The sequence below is a fragment of the Cupressus sempervirens genome, chromosome 10, assembly GCF_028749045.1.
Source record: "Cupressus sempervirens isolate cs-2001-9-10 chromosome 10, ASM2874904v1, whole genome shotgun sequence".
NCBI classification, from domain to species: domain Eukaryota; kingdom Viridiplantae; phylum Streptophyta; class Pinopsida; order Cupressales; family Cupressaceae; genus Cupressus; species Cupressus sempervirens.
The window spans coordinates 471,194,792-471,214,940 of NC_143127.1; the positions used below are offsets into that span (position 1 = coordinate 471,194,792).

The following is a 20,149-nucleotide window of genomic DNA, read 5'->3' on the forward strand; positions in this document are numbered from 1 at the left end:
TGGTCCTGGGTTGGTTGATAACTTTGGAGTACATGGAATATTTTTATTACACTCTTGTATCTTTGCAGATCATTCCTCCCATTTTCGGCAGCATAGTCCCAGGGAAGTTTACTTGTTTATAAGACATCACATAATCTCTCCCTCTATCTCGAGTGTTGGCATTGACCACAACCTGCCAATATACTTGAGCCCCTGTTTTGATCTCTTTGAATTTCACTTGCAAAACGTCTCCCTCCCACCTGCTATGTTAAACTGATGTTGTATTAAACAAAGGAGATGAAAGCTCCTTATATAGATTTACGAAGACTATGTTTCTAAAAACAATCATGAACTAAAGACAAGAAACTACTTAGTAAACTAAAGACTGTAATGTCCCATCTCCGGACCTTTCATAGTTTGTCTCATATTTCTCAATTGAACTTTAGCGAACTTATTTAATTTATTTTTTTGTATATCTTATTGGTGTTTAGGGCTCCTTTATATACCTTGTTATGAGAAAAGGTGTCTTTTCATTAATTTTATTATTATTTATCATAGTTACACCGCCCTGCGAGACAGGGGGGACAAGTTTCTGAGATGGGAGGACAGGGGGGCCTTAATTTGGGGACAACGGGGGGACTAGGGGGTGGTGGGGGGAGCAAGGGTGTATATACTATACATATGGTACTTTAAATGCTAGTTATGAGAAGACGTACTACAATTATACAATATAAGATGTAAAGATGTAAAAAAACTTAAACATTGAACATTGCATTGAAGTTTTGAAATTGGAACATCATGATTCATGGTCAAATGACAAACAATGAACATTGAACATCAGCAAATGAAAGTGTCAAATTATATAATTTTAAAGTTGTAATATATATCAATCTTCAGATATAGAAATGCAAATGTGAAAAAAAATAAAGAATAGAAGGCTTTTGAACAAAGGAGGAGGAAGGAATGGGCCCCACATCCCATTATAACAAAAATAGAACCAAAAAAAAAATGAAATAATGCCTTATTTTTTTTATTTTTTTTAAGTCCCCATCTTGTTGCCGCAGGAGATGTCTCTCGCATCCCCCTGCACCCACAGGGGACACAGTGACATCTTGTCGTCTCCGGCAGAGGTGGCACTACTCGAGACGTCGTCCCCTTGTCTCGGTTGCAACACGGTTTTGGTGGGGGGACGCGTCCCTTGTTACATTGTTATTTATTAATATTATGATTATGATTATGTTATTCATATTAAAATTAGTATTATGATATATGTAATTATATACAATTCAATTAATATATTTTGATTATTAATTTAAAAATTATGTTATTATTTTATATTATTATATTTAATTATCATTGAATTCATTTTCATTCTTTAATATTATTAAATTTTAATATTATAATGTAACATATTATGTGATATTATATTATAATATGACTATAATATTATAATTATGTCATTATTTATATTACATTTTTTCTTTTTCATTAGTTATCCATTTATATTTTAATTATATAAATCATGTTTTGGCAAGGTTATCAAAGTCCTCCCCTCAAATTTTGTTTGTCCTCGAGCAAAAATCATTTATACATAACCTTTCTTATAGAGCCAACATACGAAGCATATAATTGGATGAAAGGAGATACAAGTTATGTACAAGAACACAAAGTAAACACACGAGTGCATGAAGACACAAAGTTGACACACGAATGCATAAAGACACAAAAGTAGACGCAAAGAAAACACATAAATGTATGATGACACGAAGCAGACACAAAGTGGACACATGAATGTATAAAGACACGAAGCATACACAATTTATGCATATAATACACACATTTTTTATTAAAATCTTCAAATTTATAATTTGCAATGAGCTAGGCTTTGGAGATTTGCTCCTTCATTATGCTTTTGATTATAAATCCTATAATCACAATGATCATTAGAGCGCGCACACGCACACACACACATATATAAAGTTTCAAAAATATTGAGTCCAGATTAATTATTCCAAATGGAAGTAACATTAATCTTCTTATATCCAGTTAAATTACAACTCCAACTCAATGAAGGACGGAGTAGGTGTTGTCTAAGTTTACTAGACACCAAATTTGCAATGGATTCCCTCAAATTTACAACAAGTCCAAGTCTGCATCCCGAAGGCTTACGAATCGCTTACCCCTACTACCCTACCATATCTTGGGACAAATATCCAAATGCTTGGAATTATACAAGCCCCTCCTTTGTACCAACACACGTTGCCTCTCATTAATCAATTATTTTTTTTTTTTAAATTAGCTCTATTTTAAGTAATTATTCGTAACAGTAATATTGGGAAATAATTCTATTCTCATTATTGTTTATAAATATTTGAATATATATTATATGCATAAAGGAATTCTTAAGTTACCTTGCATACCTCTTATTCCTTTATTATTATTTTTCAAGGAAGGAATATTTGTTATGTTAAGGTGAGTAATGTTATTAACATGACTTTCAAATAAACATACTTTCCATTAAATCAATTCATGAAAATTTTAAAAAAGTAAGGCTAACAAATAATCCCTTATTTTGTATTAACATTCTTTATTTATAAATACTATTTTGTCTTTACCGTTAATCACCCTCTCATTAATGAAAAACTTTAGCCCAAACACCATACCTTTTATAAGGAGAGGAATTCCGTTCTTTGGCCTTTTTTTAACTTGCACTTTGCTTATATACTATGGTTTATTTAACATGCTCTTTGTTTATAATACTTTGGTTTGTTTCACTTGTACTTTCCCTCATGCCTATTCATTTAAATTCTAAGTTGCTAATTGAGTTGTACTTCTGATATTTTGTTTTAGTCTCTTTTATATTTATTGTCATTGAAAGCCTACGTTGTTCAAGTTTGGTTTGCAATTCTTTATATTATTCAAAGGTTACAGTGCAATAGGGAGACTTGGAGGTCTCTGGTACTAGTATTGGTACTCGTACTGGTATGGCTATTTTTCAAAAATAGGAGACAAGTACCTGGAGACAGCAATTTTCTTTTTATAGTTTAAAGAGTCTAATACTAAATACAAAATGAAAAAATATGTAGAACTAAAAGACTGAAGTAAATACTTATAGTTCTGTTACATTAATATAGAGTCAAATAGTTCAAAACTCACATTATCACATTATTGTATCTCATAGCCACATCTGATTTCTGAATATCACACGTGATCATCACATATTCAAATTTTAAATTCAAAAAAACATATTTGATGTTAAATCACTGATATGCAAACAAAAATGAAAAAACTCAGTACTGTAAACAAAAATCCAAAATCTATCACATGCAGACAGTTTCTAAAGTCAGTCCTATAGTACCATTGATTGCTTAGGTTGATTCCAATTGGTTCTGAAGGCTTCCTTCATATTGTCAGCATACATCTCTTATAATAAGCAAAGATTCTTGGCAACGAGTTGGTTATCATAGAAATTGAATACCATTGTTTTGCAAATTAGAATACTTCATTTCAAGTCAAGCCCTATTTGAATGACGATTCATTTGTTTCTAGGTACACATGCTCTAGGATGCCGGTACTTCAAGGCTTGATTTTACTAACCTGATATGAATTTCCTTAGACTCAGCAATACTTAATTCACATCAGAGATGCACCAATTTGTCCTTATCAAAGAGAGGTGGTTTCTTCCTGCTAGCAATAAGTCTTCGAGATTTTCAAGCAATCATCTATTTCATCCTTCAATCCATTGCTGCTCTATAGTCATAGCCTTCATTGCTTGTAATTTTTATAACTAGCTAAAATCCTTGATGGATGCCTTCCTTTTGGTTATTCGTATTTTGGTTACCAAATCTTCCTTTATTTGATGATTCTTTGTTTAATTTTTACCCTGCAGGATGGCAAGATCATGATTTGATACCACTTGTAATGTCTCCTGTCCGAGCCTTTCATAGTTTGTCTCATATTTCTTGATTGAGCTTTAGCAGACTAATTCAATATATTTCGTTGTATATCTTATTGGTGTTTAAGATCCCTTTATACACTTTGTTATGAGAAGGGTGTGTCTTTTCATTAATTTTATTATTATTTATTAATATGAATATTATGATTATGTTATTATTTAATAATATTGAAATTAATATCATTATTATATATGTAATTATATACACTTCAGTTGATAAATTTTGATTATTAATTATATATGTAATCCTCACAGCAACCCGATGATCTCAATGGGAGTGATCAGGACTCCAATAGGGCATATACGATATATTGTGATTAGTGCATATAGCTTCATATTTGATCCCCATGTACAGGATACATATCGGGTGCAGAGTATGTTTGTACCTAAGTCTGATCTTTGGCAGGATAGTTAAGTTGGTGCAGTGAAACAGGACAAATCGAGACTTCCTATGGAGCTCCCTTTTTGTGTTACTTTGGTTTCTATATCATTAGCACATGTATTGAGTGTTATTTTATAGATTATGTTGTTTGTTCTGTTGGTGTTATTGGTATGGAGATCGTTTCGTGATGACAGGGATGTCATGCACATTTTCCTATAGGACTTGGGTGGAGGTCGGAGTTCGATGCGTTACCAGATTGCTTGAGGACAACCAATCTTGAGGAGGAAGGACTAAAATGTCCCCATTTTTAGTAGACTGCTACAGGTCGCTAGGTCTGTTCATCATGGCGACCCTCGTGAGTTAGTAGTATGTTTTGAGGGTCTCTGAGGCGCTATTTATGATAAGTCTAATTCTGGGTGATTGCTACATTTGGCAGTAGAGTGGACGTGCAGATGGTTGGTCATCATCTGCATTTGATTGAGTATATTATTCATGGAGTTCTTATTTATTCAGTTATTCATGAGGTTTTAATTATTAGAAGCACTTTATCTTATTTCACATTAAAAATGGAATTGTAAATGAGAAGCATCTTAAGTGAGAAGTGTGATGAAGAAGTTGCATTGCCCAATTAGGTTATAAATATGACTCCATTTGTGAAGAACAGTCTTCCATATGTCTATTGCTTTTTTATTATCCCTTGTGAGGGTTTGAACTAAGTTTGGCAAAATCAATCCATTGCTGAAGTATAATGGATTTAATCTGAGTTTCTGGAAACTAAAATTCAGTGTCTTCTCATACTGTGATCCATGTGGCCAAGACGACGAATCTATGCTGCAGAGATTGGTAATTTATAATTCTAATTATTGTTATTTGATTTCAAATGCCACTAAATCCAGCTATTGGCATCGAGCTTCCTGTGGTTGATAAGCGATTTATGTTGGCGAATTTGGTGTTAGGATAATCTGATTATGACCATCCAATCTCCCTGTTGTTGGGCGTTTGCAACTTGCCATTTGAATGAGACCTTACATCTGCCAATTAGGAGCTGTGCTATTCAATTATGACGCCTGAAATTCTTATTTATTAGGTGGCCTTATCTATTTCATTTTGAAGTTGTCGTTCCAACAATTCAGTCATAGCTGGCAGCATTTTTTATATTGAAAGCAGCACTGTAAGCTGGCTGCCTGTGAACCTTCTATGGCCCTTGATATTGACGTATTTGTGAGCATTTGCTTTGTCCGTGACTGCTCACAGACTGACGTGAGACCATTCAGCCTGGTGAGCAACTATTGCAGGGTATCCAGGGGTCACTTGATGACAATCATTAAGCAGTGATTGGTGTGTAGCATGGAGAGTGTAGCATATGTGCCCAGTGGACATCTTCCGCTACAAACAAGTTTCATCAATAAATTTATTTCTAACTCCTCGTATCATTGAAGCAATAGTTTTTTATGATTAATTAATTGCAAATATCAATATCATTCAGTAGCTGGTGTGATTTAATTATTGCACTCTCAGAATTCCATTTCATATATATCTTTTCATTTCACACGCTAGTTTGCCAAAAAAAAAAAACACATAAAATCCAAAAAAAAAAAATCTTCATTTAGCATTATCAATGGTAGCCAGCTTGGGCTCTTTAGAGTTGTATCAAAGCAATTTCTTGTTAGCCTGCAAGGAATTGGGTTCATTTATTTATTATTTAGTGCATTATGGCTCAGAGATTTATTCCATTATACCTGTAGAGGTTGCACATCCCCACCTAATACAGGATGGCAGACCTGATATTCAGTTTGGCAGTTTGGGCGACAGTGGTGCTTGCAGTCCAGGAGGTTCAGCTGATACAAATTATAGAGATGTTAGCACTGGTTCCGACGTTGATAAGTACTACGGAGACAATGAGGGATTTTGCACATGGTCAGCACCATGGTTCCGAGGAGATGCAGCAACGTATTACACTCCCTAGAGGTCGAAATAGGGAGAGAGATGCTTCTGTCAGTTGACATAGGTCCGAGTAGATGACAGGTCCTGAGATAGCAACAAGATTGGAGCAGAGGACCGGGTCAAGATAGCTGACAAGATTGACAGGGCTGGTCATACTGGTACATATGATAGGCCACAGAGGGCTACGTTACTGAGACCTGAGGCAAATGCTGTCAGTACTAAGACTAAACTCGCACCTTTCATAGATGACGTGGTAGCACACTTTGCTGAATGGGATGCTCTACCGCAAGCAATCAAGCAAAACCTTAAGCACACTTTGCTGAGTGGGATGCTCTACTGCAAGCAATCAAGCAAAACCTTAATTTTGATTTATTCCTGACGCAAAAGTGGAAGCATTCCAGAGGTAGGCTTGCTCCTGAGAGACAGAAGCCTAAGCAGACTGATTTACAAGAACTGGTCAGTATGATGACTTTAGAGCACGTTAACGGCAGTAATAAAGTGACAACTCGAGCTTGGATCCATAAGCTTGACACATATTTGGCACTGTGTCCTATAACTGAGAAGGACACTATAAAATTTGCAGTGTTGCACCTAGACAAAGAAGCCCATGACTGCAGTTAGTATAGGCTGATCTCCTTGCATCATGATCAGTTTACTTCCTATCAGAAGTTCATGGACAGAGTGACAGAGAGATTTGATAGCAAGGATCCTAAGATATATTTCAAAGAGTTAGCTCAGCTGAGGCAGACTGGTGGCTTAGAGGCTTACATCAGTGAGTTCCAAGAGCTTTCTGTGATGATATATGATATATATGAGTGGAGGAGACTAATGTTATTCATGAAGGGATTCGTTGAGCCACTCTGATGGTAGGTTAAGTCATTAGACCCATCTACTTTATAGGAAGCTATGAGGAAAGCAAGAGATCTTGAGTCATCTTCTTCTCCAAGCAAGTTTGCTTCAAAGCCTTTTGCCTCTCTGCATTTTGATGAGTGCTCACCAATTACTGAGGAAACGGGGAAATCAGCTGGGAAGAATGATGAGGCATCACAAAAGGATCTGAGAAGAGTCAGAGACATCTTTGTTTTTGGTGCAAGGGACCTTTTTTCTAAAGGTCACACTTGTGCATTGAAGCCTAAGGGCGCAGCGAACCGTACAATGTGGGTATATTATGATGAAATTGAGGCTAAATCCTTTGGATGGGAGTGATAAGGATTCTATTAGAGTATATACTGTGATGAGTGCATACAACTTCATATTTGATCTCCATGAATAGGATATAATCAGGTGCAGAGCTTTCCCATACCCAAGTCTGATATTTGGCAGAATAGTTAGGTTGGTGCAGTGAAAGAGGGCAAATCAAGTATTCTATGGAGTTGCCTTATTGTGATACTTTGGTTTCTATATCATCATCATAGGTATCGAGTGTTGTTAACAGATTGTATTGTCTGTTTTGTTGGTGTTGTCGGTATGAAGATGGTTTGGTGATGATAGGGATGTCACGCGCATTTTCCTATTGGATCCAGGTGGAGGTTGGAGTTCCATGCATTACCGAATTGCTTGAGGACAAGCAATCTTGGAGAGAGAAGGCTGTAATGTCCCCATTTTAAGCAGGCTCCTACAGTTGGCTACTTTAGTTCATAACGGCAACCCTCATGAGATGGCAGTATGTTTTGAGGGTTTCTGAGGCAGACTTGTTATTTATAGTAAGTCTAATTGTGGGTAATTCCTATATTTGGCAATGCAGTGGTGGCACAAATGGTTGGTCATCATCTGCATTTGATTAATCATTGAGCATATTATTCATGTTCATATTTATTGAGTTATTTATAAGGATTTAATTATTAAAAGCACTTTATCTTATTTCATGTTATAAAATGGACTTGTAAATGAGAAGCCTCTTAAGTGAGAAGTGTGATGAAGAAGCTCAATTGTACAATTAGGTTATAAATATGACTCCATTTGTGAAGAATGGGCATCCATTTGTCTATTGTTTTTTTATTATCTCTTGTGAGGGTTTTAAGTTTAAACTGAGTTCGGTGAATTCAATCCATTGCTGAAGTATAAAGGATTTGGTCTAAGTTTCTGGAAACTGAAATTCAGTGTCTTCTCATATTGTGATCCCTATGGCCAAGAGGGAAAATCTATGCTTAAGAGATTGGTAACTTAGAATTCTGATTATTGCTATTTGGTTTGGAAGGCCACTAAACCCTGCTATTGGCGTAAAGCTTCCTGTGGCTGAGAAGCAATTGATGTTGGAGAATTTGGTGTTAGGATAATCTGATATTGAGCGTCCAGTCTCCCTGATGTTGGACGTTTGCAACCCACCATTTGAGCGACCTTACATCTGCCAATTAGAAGCTGTGCTATTGAATTAAGGCACCTGAAATTCTGATATTTTTTTTTGGCCTTATCTTTCTCATTTTGACAGTGCTGTCCCAGCAATTCAGTCATAGCTGCCGGCATTTTTGAAATTGAAAGCAGCACTGTAAGCTGGCCGCCAATGAACCTTCTACAGCCCTTGATATTGACACTGCTATGAGTGTTTGCTTTGTCCATTACTGCTCACAGGATCGACGTGAGAGCATTCAGCCTGGTGAGTAACTATTGCAGGGCATATGGGGGGTTATTTGATGACAATTATTGAGCAGAAATTTCCTTCCTGATTGATATGCGATTGGCATTTAGCTTGGGGAGAGTAGCATATGTGCCTAGTGGACATCTTCCGCTGCAAACAGGTTCCATCAAAAAATTTATTTGTAACTCCTATCATTGAAGCATTAGTTTTTTATTATTAATAAATTGCAAATGTCAATATCATTCAGTGGTTGGCATGATTTAATTATTGCATTCTCAGAATTCCATTTCACATCAGTCTTTTTATTTCATATGCTATTTTGCAAAAAATCCAAAAAAAACAATCTTCATTCAGCATAATCAGTGGGAGCCAGCTTGGGCTCTTTAGATTGATTCCTTCCTACTATAATAAATGTTAAAAACAAGAATCATTTTATACTGAGTTGCCAATATTAATGTTATCTACACATGCATATCAGACTTGAGCCATATTAAAATCAGATTTGTAACTTCAAACCATGTCCAATGTGCATAGATTTAGAATAACTGAAAAATGAATGCTCCCTCTACTGAATCATTTTATACTGAGTTGCCAATATTAATGTTATCTACACATGCATATCGAACTTACGCCATATCAAAATCAGATTTGTAACTTCAAAGTTCAAACCATGTACAATGTGCATACAATAACTGAAATATGAATGCTCCATCTACCCATATTTATTTGAGTTCCTTCTCAGCATACCATACATGCTACATGATGCCAATCATTGCAATGCCCAATTACATACAAAATTTGTGTGATGCTGTAATTACTTGTACATAAATGTCACAATAATTGAAATACCTCTATGCATACTAAAAATATTTGGTCATTCACATATTCAACAACAGTAGTGAAATATCATGCAAAGTTAAATGATGAACCGGCCACAATTTAATTTATCATCAATTTATCATAATTGCATTCCTAGAAGCCAGTAGTACTTCAATGTTCCCCCCTTGGGATGCCTTTTTTTTACCCTCCCTGTAATATCTCTTTTCTGAGATAGAAGCTAATAATATATAATAATTAATAAAAAAATTAAAATGTAAATAAATAATAATAAAAACTAGTTACAAATTAAGTTCAATGGAAGGTCAAGAGGCATGTAATGAATAGTTGTGACTCCTTCAGCACAAGAAATGAAAGGGAGAAGAGTTCATTTGAAAAGGGACATGAAGGAGAAAAGAAGATTGGAAAACAAAATATGGGATAATCATGTTCGAATTGGGAAAAAATTCAGAAATAAACCTCAACTAGAAATAAAGAACAATAGTTAAGATTGGTTAACGAGCAATTATGAAAGTGGAAGATATATGGCTCTAGTAAGATATATTGAGAAGTTGTTAAGTGTGCTGAGGAGAGGATGAGGAATAAGCGTTTATATCAGACTTACATTTGCAGATCTGCAAATAAGAGGATAAAAACAAAGATCACCAAGGGAAGGTTAAAATGCATGATTGTAAGAAGAGTTTATAGCAGAATTGTAAAGAGAGTATATGCAGAGGTGAATAAGGAAATAAGCATTTCTTGGTAAGGAAATTATATGCAGAATTGAAAGGAGATGTACAAAGAGATGACATAGCTTGAAGGCGTGAATCAATAAAGAATTGATGAAGAAGAACGAACAATGAGGTGTGTCCTTCAAAAGGCAGAGAATGTGAAGGATTCTGTGTAATATACTATTATGTACTTCTATGCTTAGTGTTTGATAATTTAGTTATAATATTTACATTTTGATATTTTATGTCATTTCATGCTTTGAAACTTGGAGCCTTTGGGCATTTTGGCTATATGTATGTCATCTATTGACAATGAAAGCATTTGAATTGTTAATTTGTTCATTGATTCACATGTGAAATATTAATTCAAGCCTAATATTGTGTATTAAGATTCTAAAATGTCTATGATGTATGCCTTATCAATGTTATGAAATGCATATTTGAAATTTCTCTATACTATTAGTTGCCCCTTCCCATAACTAAAAATTGCCCCTAAAGAGTACAACACGATCCTGTCGTCCTTGTCCCCGAAACTCCACAGAGCATAGCATTAACAGGATATTGTGATATTCACCTTATAATGGTCATTTAAGTTGTTTAGTTAGTTTTTAGTAACTTTCTATTATGCACGTTGTTTAATGAGGTTTGAGGATCTTTATATTCTGTCTCTAGTTCTCAATCGTTTCCATTATGGATAGATATTCTATAGTTGCTCTATAAGAAGCATTCCTCGCCTTTTTAAAGAAAAACAATTATCGTTTTAAGAATGTGAGTCCATGTATTACTAGTAAGAAGCTTTGCATTTTCTAATTCCAAGACAGATGCAGCATATATATGTTTTCCTATAAACAACGAATTGCCTAAGGTTTCACTGATGGAAATAGTGTTGCTACTTGAGTCTTGAATTTTACTTGTCCCATTTACATCAGAAGAAGACAAAGCAATTTTTCTACAAACACATAAATAAGATATTGTTCAGACTTTGGACTTCAATATTCTATAACGGGGTCCTAAGGTGGAAACAAAGAGTTAATATGGACCAACAAAACAAATACTGGAAAAGATAAGCCCGAGGAGTAAGGCATCCCAGTAATACTAGTCTGTTATTTATGTCAAACATCTAGTTGAGATCAATATGGTGATAGTGTAACTATACTGTCAGTGAAAACTACAGAGTTGGACAATCTTAATGTGATCAACCAAATCATGTAGGGATCGGTACTTCAATTATCAAAATTTGTGTAGTAGTCTCCATTATAACTACTATTTTATCTTTTAGTGGTATTATATTTGGGCATGAACTCAAATTTATGAAAAAGAGTTCAAACGTGATTGTGCACGTCATTTTTCTTGTTGCTGAAAGAATGTGGTAGAGATACACCAAAAGGAGATCCATCTCTAATTCATGCAGACCCTTAGTTGAAAATAACTTATTTAACCTCAAAGATGGAATAGCCTAACTGAATATAGATATTTTCAAACTACAGACTACATCAGTGAAGGAAATAAAAATAGACTAATAGTAATACAATTTCAAAGGTTGGCGGACAATGGTTGCCACACATTTCTGTGCTATACAGAAATGACCTTTTAACCGTCAAAAACTTTAAAACTCACCTGGTCAATGAAAGACATAACATTAAATTGGATGTGTCAGTTTGGGCATTTGCATCTGGGGTTTTATGTGGAGCGATTCATTTTTCCCACTTTCTTAGGTGCAGTTTTACCCCAGATTCTCCTATTGGGGTTTGGGAGGTTGAGGAGCAGCTACCTTGAGGCCAAAATCGACTTTACTATTATAAACGGCGTTACAAATTTTTAGTTTTTCCTATTGGATGACATATTCTAGCCCTAATTTTGTAACCGCCATACGTTTTGTATAAAATGGCGTAGGGTTCGGGATTTTATGATGTATGATGATTTAGTAGCTTCATGCAGTAGTTTTGAGTTGCAAGCGATTGCAGATTGTAATCAAGTTGAAATCATTGGATATTGGACTCGCTGTTTGGTGGATGTAGCCCAGGAATTGGATGAGCCACGTTAAATCTTTGAGTCTTCTCTTCGTTTATGTGTGGTTTATTCCTTCGTAATATTAGTTATACTTGCATGTAACTTTTATTTTCTGTCTCTCTAATCCTAACAATCTGGTTTCAGGGTACATAACAGACCCAACAACAAACCCAAAATCCAAGATAAATTTCTAGGTTTAGGAATCTAGTGAATGTTTATGTGATATGTTGTTCACCTGTTTAATGTATTTCTCACTTATTTGAATGTAATGTACACACCACAAAGTGTCCACTACATGTTTCTCCAAAACAAACTCACTAAAAAATTGCCTTTTATTTCTACTACATCACAAGAAAAAGAGAAAATAGGTCAGTTAAATAAAAGTAAAGTTTAAACGAGCTTGGTTTTTTTTATTACCTTTGTGTGCCACAGCACTTCAGTATTTACCGTTTAAAAAAATAGCTCGATATCAGCACCAGATTGGATAATTATTTCTCCCCAGGAAAGCAAAACAAGCAACTCAGAGAATCCCAATAGTAAATACCTTCTGACCATCCTCTCGTGATGATCCAGTCGAGTTGATGTACATATAAATTGGATGATCTGGATCCTTATTGTTCAAATAAAGCAACTGTGCAATGATGAGTTCTGCAATCAGCGAAACCAACTGTTCACATATAGTTAGTTCTTGTAAATTTCTCATCTACTCAGAAAGCAAGGTACAAATGAGGATATTTATACTTATTATAAGAAAAAGTTTAAGGAAGATTTGCATTCCATTTTAATCCCAAGTGAATTAGTACTTCATGACCCAAATTTTCTAAGGTAATGATATTTATAACCAAATTAGACAGACAAGCAGCATGAGAACAACTATCACAACTTAAAGTTTAAATCATAGTTCAGAAAGAATATAACAGAAACACAGTTTTGAAATATATATTCTTTTTTCAAAAGATGCTCAAAATAGAACGACAAAAAGTTCGATACATCTTGCTATCAAAAATGGCTATATTACTAGAGTTCCTTTTCAAGGCTATCTTTTTTCCGTTTTCCTCCCTCTTTACTGGTCTTTCAAATAGCTCATATATACAAAAAAAAACATTCATTCAAAAATAATGCTCTTTGAAAGCAATTGGAATCAAGAAAGAAACTTGGAATGGAAATAAAAGGCTATCTTCTTTCCGTTTTCCTCCCTCTTTACTAGTCTTTCAAATAGCTCACATATACAAAAAAAACATTCATTTGAAAATAATGCTCTTTGAAAGCAATCGGAATCAAGAAAGAAACTTGGAATGGAAATAATTTTTGGCACTAAAACTTTATCCTTACCATTAGTGATTACAAAACAGTTTCAAGCATGATAAAATAGGAAAATCTAATTGCCATAGGTGCAGGATATCTATACGCGTCCAGCTTTATTTTCATAAAAAAGTTGTGGAATTCAGTGCACTATTCTTCTGCCGGGACGAAGGTCACCCTGCGATAGTCAGCATAGTTGGTTTTCTCCTTCACTGCAACTGAGTGTAGCTGAAAGATTATATCAATTTGTTCTACCCGAGGCCAATTCAAATCAGGTTGTACGACAGGCATATGTTCTTCCCTCATTTTATTATTTGCAAGAAGCCTCATCTGGAGGAAAACTCTTTGACTATTGTAACGGAAAAAACTGAGCTCAAAAATGCCACCATCTTTGTAGTTAGACCTTTAACCTCATTAATTTTGGCGGCAGACACAAATGGCCCTTTATCTGTAAGATGTGCCACATGATATAGTCAGAGAGTTGATAGGCGGCATCAATTCATTCTTCGATCAGCCAAGCTCCGTTTTCATGACTAACCCGACTGACTGACTGTTTAAGAGTTGGTATTGTATTGTCAGTGTCTGGTACTCTAAACTGTCATAGCAAGAGATTGATCTGGCAAGGAATATGGGGTTAGTTTAAATGTATTTGGCACGTGGACCCACAGGCCATTGGTCTTGTGGAAGTCATTAAAATCCTTCATTCATTCATTCATATAGGTAAGGCAATTCAGGAATCCGGCCAACCTAACAACAATAAAGGGTTACCGTAGTTGGTTCCATTATCTCCCATTGAGTGAATAGAATAAGTCCCACCTGGCTATGAACAAACCACATCAAAGAAATTGAGTTGTGTCCGACACCAAAATCACATGTACTTAGTGCAAACCTTGGGGTTGCTTGAGCTGAAAATGAATTCATATACATTATTTAGCAATTAAAGCTTCCTTGTTCAAGAGAGGATTAGTATTCTATCCTGTTGAGGTGGTCACAAAACTTACATTGACATAATGAAGGGTGGTGACTCATTTCTTGTGAAGGGTGGTGACTTCTTCAAGAAATGGCTTAATTGGGCAAATCAATTCATTGAGAGCATCATTCAATAAATAATCAATTCATAAAAAGAAAACAGAATCAATAAATTGGGAATAAAATATTGCATGATTTTGCAAGTAAATTGAATTTTGTTTTCAAGAGTGGTAATTATGTTTTCAAGAGTGGTGATGAGATGAAAAGTTGTGACTCTTCCACTAAGAAAAAGCATATATATGTGGAGACCATTCAAGTATAATTAAAACATCATGTCATTTGAACATTTTCAATTCATCCAAGAGCATCAACTTTGAAATATAATTCAGAAAAATCAATCCAAGCAGCAATGATTTATAAAGCATTCAAACATTATTCAAGGAGTGACTTGTCAATATCAAGAAATATTATCAGCAAAGGCAAATCAGAGATAGTCTAGCAACTACATCAAGTTATCATATTTGAGTTCTAGGTAGCACTTGCAAATCAGGAGGACAAAATCCCTTCTGGGATCACAAGGATTGGAAGGACGAAAACCCTTTCATGCTCTTACCAAGGGACAAAAACCCTTCAAGGTGGCTAAAAAGTGGAAGGATGACAATCCTTTAATGCTACTTGCCAAGCTGAGGACGAAAACGTCAGTTCCATAACCCTTAAGTTAGGGATTCTCGGCATTGTCACAATTGCACTAGGGAAAAAACTCTCTATTTCAGCATATGTGCAAAACATTTCCAGACATTTCACAGCTTGATCAACTTTGGCTATTGTGCTATGATTTATTGATCTGACTATTATCATAGACTTCTAAATCTTTGATAAAACTATCATCAATTTTGAGTAAATATAATTGTTCTAACGCAAAATTCAGTAATATCCTAAAAAGGAACCTTACTTACAATAAAACCAGTATAGAATCAGCCCAACTATAACCCAATCATGTATATATATCTTGAGATATTAAGTATTAATGGGCAAATCAATTAGATATTATTTTCCGTGAGATTTCATCCATATGTATTCTAAGTCATCTCAACATGACCTCCAGGAGCAATCATTTACATTCTTGACAATTTATTTCCTTACGCACATTGGTAATATTACAATGCAAGGGGGTCCAATTAACAAATATACACTTTAAGAGTTTATTAGCGGGGGTAGGCACAAAAAATGCAATTGTCAATTTAGATATTTTAACCTCTAGCCTCATTCCCTATCTCACCATGATCTCCATAAGCAGTCATTTACATTGTTGACAATTTATTTCCTTATGCACAATGGTAATATTACAATGAAGAGGGTCTGATTAGCAAATATACACTTTCTAAGAGTTTGTTAGCAGGGGAAGGCATGAAGAATGCAATCGTCAATTTAGACTTTTTAACCTATAGCTTCATTCCCCATTGAAAATGATTTTGCAGCATGTAATGCCTTAAACCCAACCTTCACTTATAATTCTAGCTAATGTGGAATTACCCGAAATAAAATTGAATAGTGTGGTACTAACCCAGCTCCAACCAACAATTTGTATAGCCTAATTTGATACTTGTGTACAAGAATTCCTTATTGAACTCTGCAAAAACCATGAAGTGGTTGCCTTGAGAACTTAAGATTGCCCTACTGATGATGCATATCATTGTTGAGATTCTAGCAAGAACAATTATGACCTAATACATAGAGATCCTTGTTTTAACAATTTTTTTCATCTGGATGGAAACTCCCCACCTATTTGACTTTGCTTGCAAGCCCATATGTCTTCCTTTTTTAACAAGGTTGCACTAAATATATTTTAACATAACTAAGGTACTAACCCATTGTACTCATAATACACGGGACTAACCAACAAATAATCACCCATTGTAATATTGATGCTACAATATATTCCCAAACAGAAAACAATACCTCAAATTAAAATTATGTCTTTTAACTCTTGAAATATTATTTATATCAGTAGTTGAATCCTCCATATTTGTTACCCATCGTAAATTATGCATCTCCTACATACAAGGGCTACCCATTAATGGTCTTTGTATATTCTATTTATGTTCTAAAATAGTAAGACAAACTCAGCTTAGACCCATCAAGTTCCTAGCAACTTGCCAAACACATTAAAAATATGAAAGACAGGGAATAAAACACATTAAAAAGTGGGAAAAATAATCAACAAAGTCATGATTTTGTCATATAAATGCATGAATATCCAATTGTCCTCTCATACTTCCTCACACAACACATGGAGAGAAAATATTCTTCAATGAAAAGTGTCAAATACCTAATTTATCCCATAAGAAATAATATTGTGCAAATGGTTTAAGCCTAAGGCATGAAGCTTTTGGAGTTTCAAAGGCCTTGATTTGGATTCAATTGTATGGGCTTTGCACATTGACCCTGCCTAGTACTGCGATGAGTCGGGCAATGCCCCTCCACCCAATTAGGAGTGTTGTGCACATACCACTGTGAGGGGTGATTCCCCTCCACCTTCTTGGGGGTGTTGCACCAAATTTCCATAAGGAACGTTGCTCCTCCACCCCATTTGGACGAATACTCTGAGACCCCCACTAGCTATTGGGATCTTTTGTCATATGAAGAATTTGATTACAATGAACAAGGGCTTGGGAGCAGAGAACAAAATTCATGCTAAAAATCATGTGTGTAGACAGTAAACAACATCTATTCATGTGTAAACAGTAAACATGCTACTACATGAGAGGGGGGAGCTGATTACTAAGAACTGAAACCAATAATTGACGAAGATAAACTTGAAGGATGTTTTGAAGCACAAAGAGATCTATTCATGTGTAATATGCTTACAAGGGAAGCACTTTTGACAGCTCTTCCTGAAAATGAGTACAGTCAGGTAAAATCATTGGTTTTGGCAAATGAAATTTGAAAAGCTTTGGAATCTACTTATGAAGGTGATAAGCATGCTAAGAAGGTTAGATTGCAGAATTGGATATGTTTGTTTCAAGAAACTAAAAGATGGAAGATGAATCTGTAAGAAGTTATTTTGGTAGAATATTAGAGATTGTTGCAGGAATTAAAGCTTGTGATGGGAAGAAGGATGAAGATGAAATTGTATGGAAGATCTTGAAACTTTAACACCTACATATAAGCAGATAGCGCAAATGATCAAACAAGTTATACCTTGTACAGAGAAGTTTACAAGAGAGACTCTTCTTGGTAGATTGGAATCAGCTGAGATAAGTTTGAGACAAAGTGGAGAGATAACTAGAGTTGAGACTGCATTCAGCTCATTGAGTGTTCGACCTAGATTATCAAGGAGTGCGAGTACTAGTGAAGATTAAGCTAGCAACAGCAGAGGAAGATTGGAGGAAGACAGAAAGATTGAAGAAGGAATTGCCTTACTTGTGAGAAGAGAACCCGAAGGTAAGAAAATCTTTAAATGCTGGAATTGTAATGAATATGGTCATTATGCTTCTAAGTGTCTACGAGAGTAAAGAAGTATAAGAAGAATTTCACACCTAGGAAACCTAGAGAATGTCTTTATGCAAATAATGATCTAGAAGCTAGTGTGGAAGGATTTTTTAGTGGAAGTGATAATGAGAGTGATGAACTAGGATTTGTTGCAATTACGGAATAAAGACTTGAAAAAGAAGAAATTAGAGAAGAAAAGGCATTAGTGTCACAAGTTGAAAAGAAGAAGTCTGATTGGATCATAGATAGTGGTTGTTCACATCATATGACTGGTGATAAGAATAAATTTGTTCAGTTCAACAGTTGTGATGGAGGAATTGCAAAAGTTAAAAACAATGCAGCTTGTCATATAAAAAGAATAGGATCTATTACCCATTGATAATGTTTATTTTGTTGATGGTCTGAAACATAATTTTTTGAATGTTGGACAGCTAGTTGACAAGCGATATCAGTTGCAGTTCACAGAAAGAGCATGTATTATCAAAAGGATAAGATAATAAGATGATTAATACTAGCACAAGATTAAGATGTAATGTTTTTAGTTGAATCCTACAAAGATAACATGCTTGGTTGCTGAAGTTGATAACAGTTGGTTATGGCACAAGAGGTCTTGTCATATAAATTTTGATAGCATTATGAAAGTGAGCACTACACTTGCTATTTGAGATTTGCCTATAATTATAAAGCCTACTAACATGGTATACAAGGAATGCGTTATGGCAAAGCAGAAAAAAAGTTCTTTTCCAAGCAAAAAGTTTATTACATCGGCGAAGTTGGAAACAGTACACACAGACTTGGGTGGTCCTACAAAGACAAGAGTGTTTTATAATGAAGGTATTTCATGATTCTTGTTGATGATTTTACTAGGATGATGTGGGTAGCATTTCTTAGAGAGAAATCTAAAGCATTTGAGAAGTTTAAACTGTTTAAGAATATAACTGAAAATTAATCTAGATTAAAGATTAAGTGCTTAAGATCTGATAGAGGTGGAGAGTTTACTTCGAATGAGTTTAACAAATTCTGAGAAGTAAATGGCATTAAAAGACAACTTATAGCCCCTACGACACCTAAGCAGAATGGTATAGCAAAAAGGAGAAATAAGTCAATAATAGAGGCAGCAAGAGCTATGATGTTTAAGAACAATGTCTCAAAGACATTTTGGAGAGAAGCAGTTAACACAGCAATATATACAACAAACAAAGTTCAAATCAGACAAGATACTGGTAAGACCCCTTATCAACTTTGGTTTGGACATGTACCCTCAGTTAAGTATTCCAGAATTTTTGGAAGTGTTACATTAAGAGAGAGGATGACACTAGTAAATTTGATGCGAGAAGTGATGAAGGTATGTTTCTTGGTTATTCATTGAAGAGTAAAGTATACAGATGTTTTAATCAAAGAACTAAGACTATTGTTGAGATCGCAAATGTTAGAGTAGATGAGAAGTTTGGAATTCAGTAAAGAATACTTGATCATGATTATGATTAAGATACTAATCCAAAGGCTAACCAAGAGAATGTTGAGTCGTTTTATGAGAGTGACACAAATTTGCAGAATGACATACAAATTGTGAAAGAGGAAGAAGCACCAAGAGAGAGAAGAACCAAGGATTGAATCTAGAGCTCAAGTAAGAGTTGAGGTAGTGACACCTAATAAGAACTTGATAAAGAATCATCCTACTGATCAGATTATTGGTAGCAAGGACAGAGGAGTGATGACAAGGAACAAGGTACAAAGAGAAGAACTATGTTTGATTTCTCAAGTAGAGCCTAAAAGTGCAGATGAAGCTAGTAAAGATGATTTTTGGATTCAAGCTATGAGAGAAGAATTAGATCAGATTGAGAAGAACGATAAATGGAAATTGGTTCCTTGACCTAAGGACAAGAATGATATAGGAACTAAGTGGATTTTCAGAAATAAGATGAATGAACAAGGTGAGCTTCAGATAAATAAAGCAAGACTGGTATGTAAAGGTTGTTCAAAGCAAGAAGGTA

General features: G+C 34.9%; 1 protein-coding gene across 2 annotated transcripts in view; it reads right to left on the minus strand.

Moving 5' to 3' along the window:
* Positions 1 to 20,149, minus strand: part of LOC149534735 (ATP-dependent caseinolytic (Clp) protease/crotonase family protein) — a 48,748-nt gene that overhangs the window by 16,358 nt on the left and 12,241 nt on the right. For both annotated transcript variants that reach the window (XM_089805642.1, XM_089805641.1), the window contains exon 3: positions 12,937 to 13,059. In XM_089805642.1, the coding sequence (XP_089661768.1) occupies positions 12,937 to 13,059 (123 nt within the window). The remainder of the gene's footprint in view (positions 1 to 12,936; positions 13,060 to 20,149) is intronic.